Consider the following 3,166-nt stretch of genomic DNA (forward strand, 5'->3'; position numbering starts at 1 on the left):
TGGGGTGGGTGGGTGTGAGTGAGCCACCCTGTCTCTGCTCCCGGGCCCCCAGGTGTGCTGGGCTCCCCGCTCATCTCACTGCTCTTCTGGATCCTCGTCTGCTTCTCCATCGCGGCCCTGTTCACCAAGCGCTACAGCATCCGCCCCCTCATCGTGGCGCTCATCCTGCGTTCCATCTACTACCTGGGCATTGGGCCCACGCTCAACATCCTGGGTGCCCTCAACGTGAGTGCCAAAGGACCCCAGCCCCCACCCCTCAGGGTTCATCATGTAGTCGGACCTGAAGCGGGCCCGTTGCCTCCGACTGGCCACTGCTCTCCCCATCCCTCGGTCCCTCAGCCGGAATCATTACAGACCCGAGGTTGGGACCACTCTGTCTTCTCCATCCTCCTGGATAACTCAGGGCAGCAGACAGTTGGAGTCAGCCAGCCAGGAGCCACTTTGGGGCACTGGCTTCAGGGCTGCCGGGTACCCGGAATTAGTTGTGCACTGCCCGAAGGCACACTGAGGACATCAGAGATTTATGTGTTATGACACTTTGCTGACGGATAGAAATAAAGTACCTCAAGCAGGTGGGGGTACCTTTTCGTAACTTAATCATCAAAGGCCAAGGGTGTTCTTCTCTGACCTGTTCTTTTCTTGCATCTTACTTTCTTTCTGGTGGCTCAAACGGTGAAGAATCTGCCTGCAATGCAGGAGTCCTGGGTTTGATCCCTGGGTCAGGAAACTCCCCTGGAGAAGGGAATGGCAACCCACTCCAGTGTTCTTGCCTGGAGAATCCTATGGACAGAGGAGCTGGTGGTGGTCTACAGTCCGTGGGGTCGCAGAGAGTCGGACACGACTGAGTGACTAACACTTTTCACTTCTTCCTGAAGCTCGGGTCTCCCAGGGGTCTTCCTCTGTTCTAGTCCCAGAAGCATTTCAGGGAGCATTTTCATTAATGCCATGTCTGCCATGCTGAGCAAGACCAGCTCAGACCAACTCTCCTGAAGACCTGGCCTCTGCTCTGGCCTGGCCCCAGGAGTGGGGGTTCAGGGTGGGAGGTAGGGCACCAACCCCCATGCCCTGCACTTGCCCACAGCTGACCAACAAGATCGTGTTCGTGGTGAGCTTTGTGGGCAACCGTGGCACCTTCATCCGGGGCTATAAGGCCATGGTCATGGACATGGAGTTCCTGTACCACGTGGGCTACATCCTAACGAGTGTCTTGGGCCTCTTCGCCCACGAGCTCTTCTACAGCATCCTGGTGAGGCCCTGGTGGGGATGGGGCTGGGCAGGGAGGAGGGGCGGCTGGGGCTTCCTGCCTGTTGCTGGCAGTTCCCCAGCACCAGGCCTGTTGCTGCTGGGCTGGGAGGAGAGGATTTGCAGTGTCCTCGTCTGCTGGACCCAGCCTGGCCTTCAAAATCCTGATGGCTCCTCATGGTCCCATCTCCCCTGCACAGTGGAGGTTCAAGCCTGGACTCTGGAGCCAGACTATCGGGGTTTGCATCCCAGTGTGGCCCCTCCTAGCTGTGTAACGTTGGGCAGGTTTCTTATCTGCCTGTGCCTCAGTTTCCCCATCTGTATAATGGATCATTAACAGCACCTGTCCTCCAGAATAGCTGTGAGGATGAAGTGAGCTGCTGCACGACAGTCTTGCAGAGCGTCCTTGCAGGTAGCAAGCGCGCCGTCAGAGCTGGCTGTCTTTCTCCGGCCGCACTTGGTGCTCATTCCGCCCTCATGCTTTCCCCGGGGCCCCTCCTTCTTGGGCTTTAGGACTCTGGGTTCCTCGGAAGTGTCGCCCACAATGGGCCCGTGGGCCTGGTTCCACCCGCCTAAGCGCAGACCTCTTTGGGGGGGACGTGGGACCCAGTGGGAAGCAGGCAGCCTGTGGGTCCAGCCATGTCTTTTCTGCCGTGCAGCTCTTTGACCTCATCTACCGCGAAGAGACGCTGTTCAACGTCATCAAGAGCGTGACCCGCAACGGCCGCTCCATCCTGCTGACCGCCCTGCTTGCCCTCATCCTGGTCTACCTCTTCTCCATCGTCGGCTTCCTCTTCCTCAAGGACGACTTCATCCTTGAGGTGGACCGGCTGCCCGGCAACCACTCCAGAGGTCTGCGGCGCCTCTCCTGGGTGGGGGGTGGGGATGAGAGGCCTGCACAAGCAGAGTGCTTACCCCGCCAGGCCCCCCTGTTTCTCTTCTTGGGTTCCAAGTGGAGTCTTAACTCACACCAACCTGCCTCCCTCTTCCCTGGGACAGACTGTTGGGGGTGGTAGAGGCTTGAGTCACTCTGGTTTGCAGACCCTGTGGTTCAGGTTAAACTTGGTACTTGTGGGAGCTGCCCGTGTGCCAGGGCTGGGGGTGCAGAGCCCCTCCCCTGCCCTTGGAGCGCAGCCCGGGAGGGGCAGGTACACGTAGACCCTTCACTGTAGCCCGACAGTGGGGAGCTGGTAGCATCAGGGCAGGCTTCATGGAGGAGGTGATGCTGGGGTCAGAACTAGGGACATGATGAAGCCAAGTCCTTGGATCTCCTGACCTTGACCCTGTCCCCTCCAGCCAACCCCCTGGGGATGCCACATGGAGCTGCCACATTTGTGAACACGTGCAGTGGGGACAACGTGGACTGTGTCTCAGGAGTCTCTGTGCCTGAGGTCCTGGCAGGTGAGGGCAGTGTGTCTCAGGAGTGGGGTGCAGTGAGTGTGGAAGCAGACTCCTGGCCGGGTCTGAGCACGTGCTCCACTTGTAGAGGACGAGGAGCCGGACAGCACGGAGCGGGCCTGTGACACCCTGCTCATGTGCATCGTCACCGTCATGAACCACGGGCTGCGCAATGGCGGTGGCGTGGGGGACATCCTCCGCAAGCCCTCCAAAGACGTGAGTGCCTCGGCCCCGCCCCCAGGTCCCGGCCAGCAGGGCAGCTCGGTCTCCCCCATGTTCAGGGGAGCGAGTCCCCCCACTTCACGTCCCCACCCCACGGTGTGCCCTCTGATCCCAGGCGGTTACGGGGTAGCTGTGCTACCTTCTGGCCCCGTCAGCCCAGACGAGCCCTCTAGCTCACAGTGGGTGCCCTCTAGCTCGTGGTGGGTGCTCTGAGGGAAGACCTTTGCACCCAGCTTTCTCAGGCTGGGAAAGCCGTGAGTCAGACAGCGGGCGGGCCCTGGGCCCCGGGCCCCGGCCTGCAGCC

The 3,166-nt window shown here is 60.4% G+C and overlaps 1 protein-coding gene across 1 annotated transcript in view; it reads left to right on the top strand.

Moving 5' to 3' along the window:
* ITPR3 (inositol 1,4,5-trisphosphate receptor, type 3) overlaps nt 1-3,166 on the top strand; it is a 69,438-nt gene that overhangs the window by 62,092 nt on the left and 4,180 nt on the right. Inside the window, 5 exon segments of the mRNA XM_010848717.1 lie at nt 53-225; nt 1,082-1,246; nt 1,902-2,094; nt 2,539-2,643; nt 2,729-2,856. Of these exon segments, the coding sequence (XP_010847019.1) occupies nt 53-225; nt 1,082-1,246; nt 1,902-2,094; nt 2,539-2,643; nt 2,729-2,856 (764 nt within the window).

Source organism: Bison bison, unplaced genomic scaffold (genome assembly GCF_000754665.1).
Source record: "Bison bison bison isolate TAMUID 2011002044 unplaced genomic scaffold, Bison_UMD1.0 scf7180017864270, whole genome shotgun sequence".
NCBI lineage: Eukaryota > Metazoa > Chordata > Mammalia > Artiodactyla > Bovidae > Bison > Bison bison.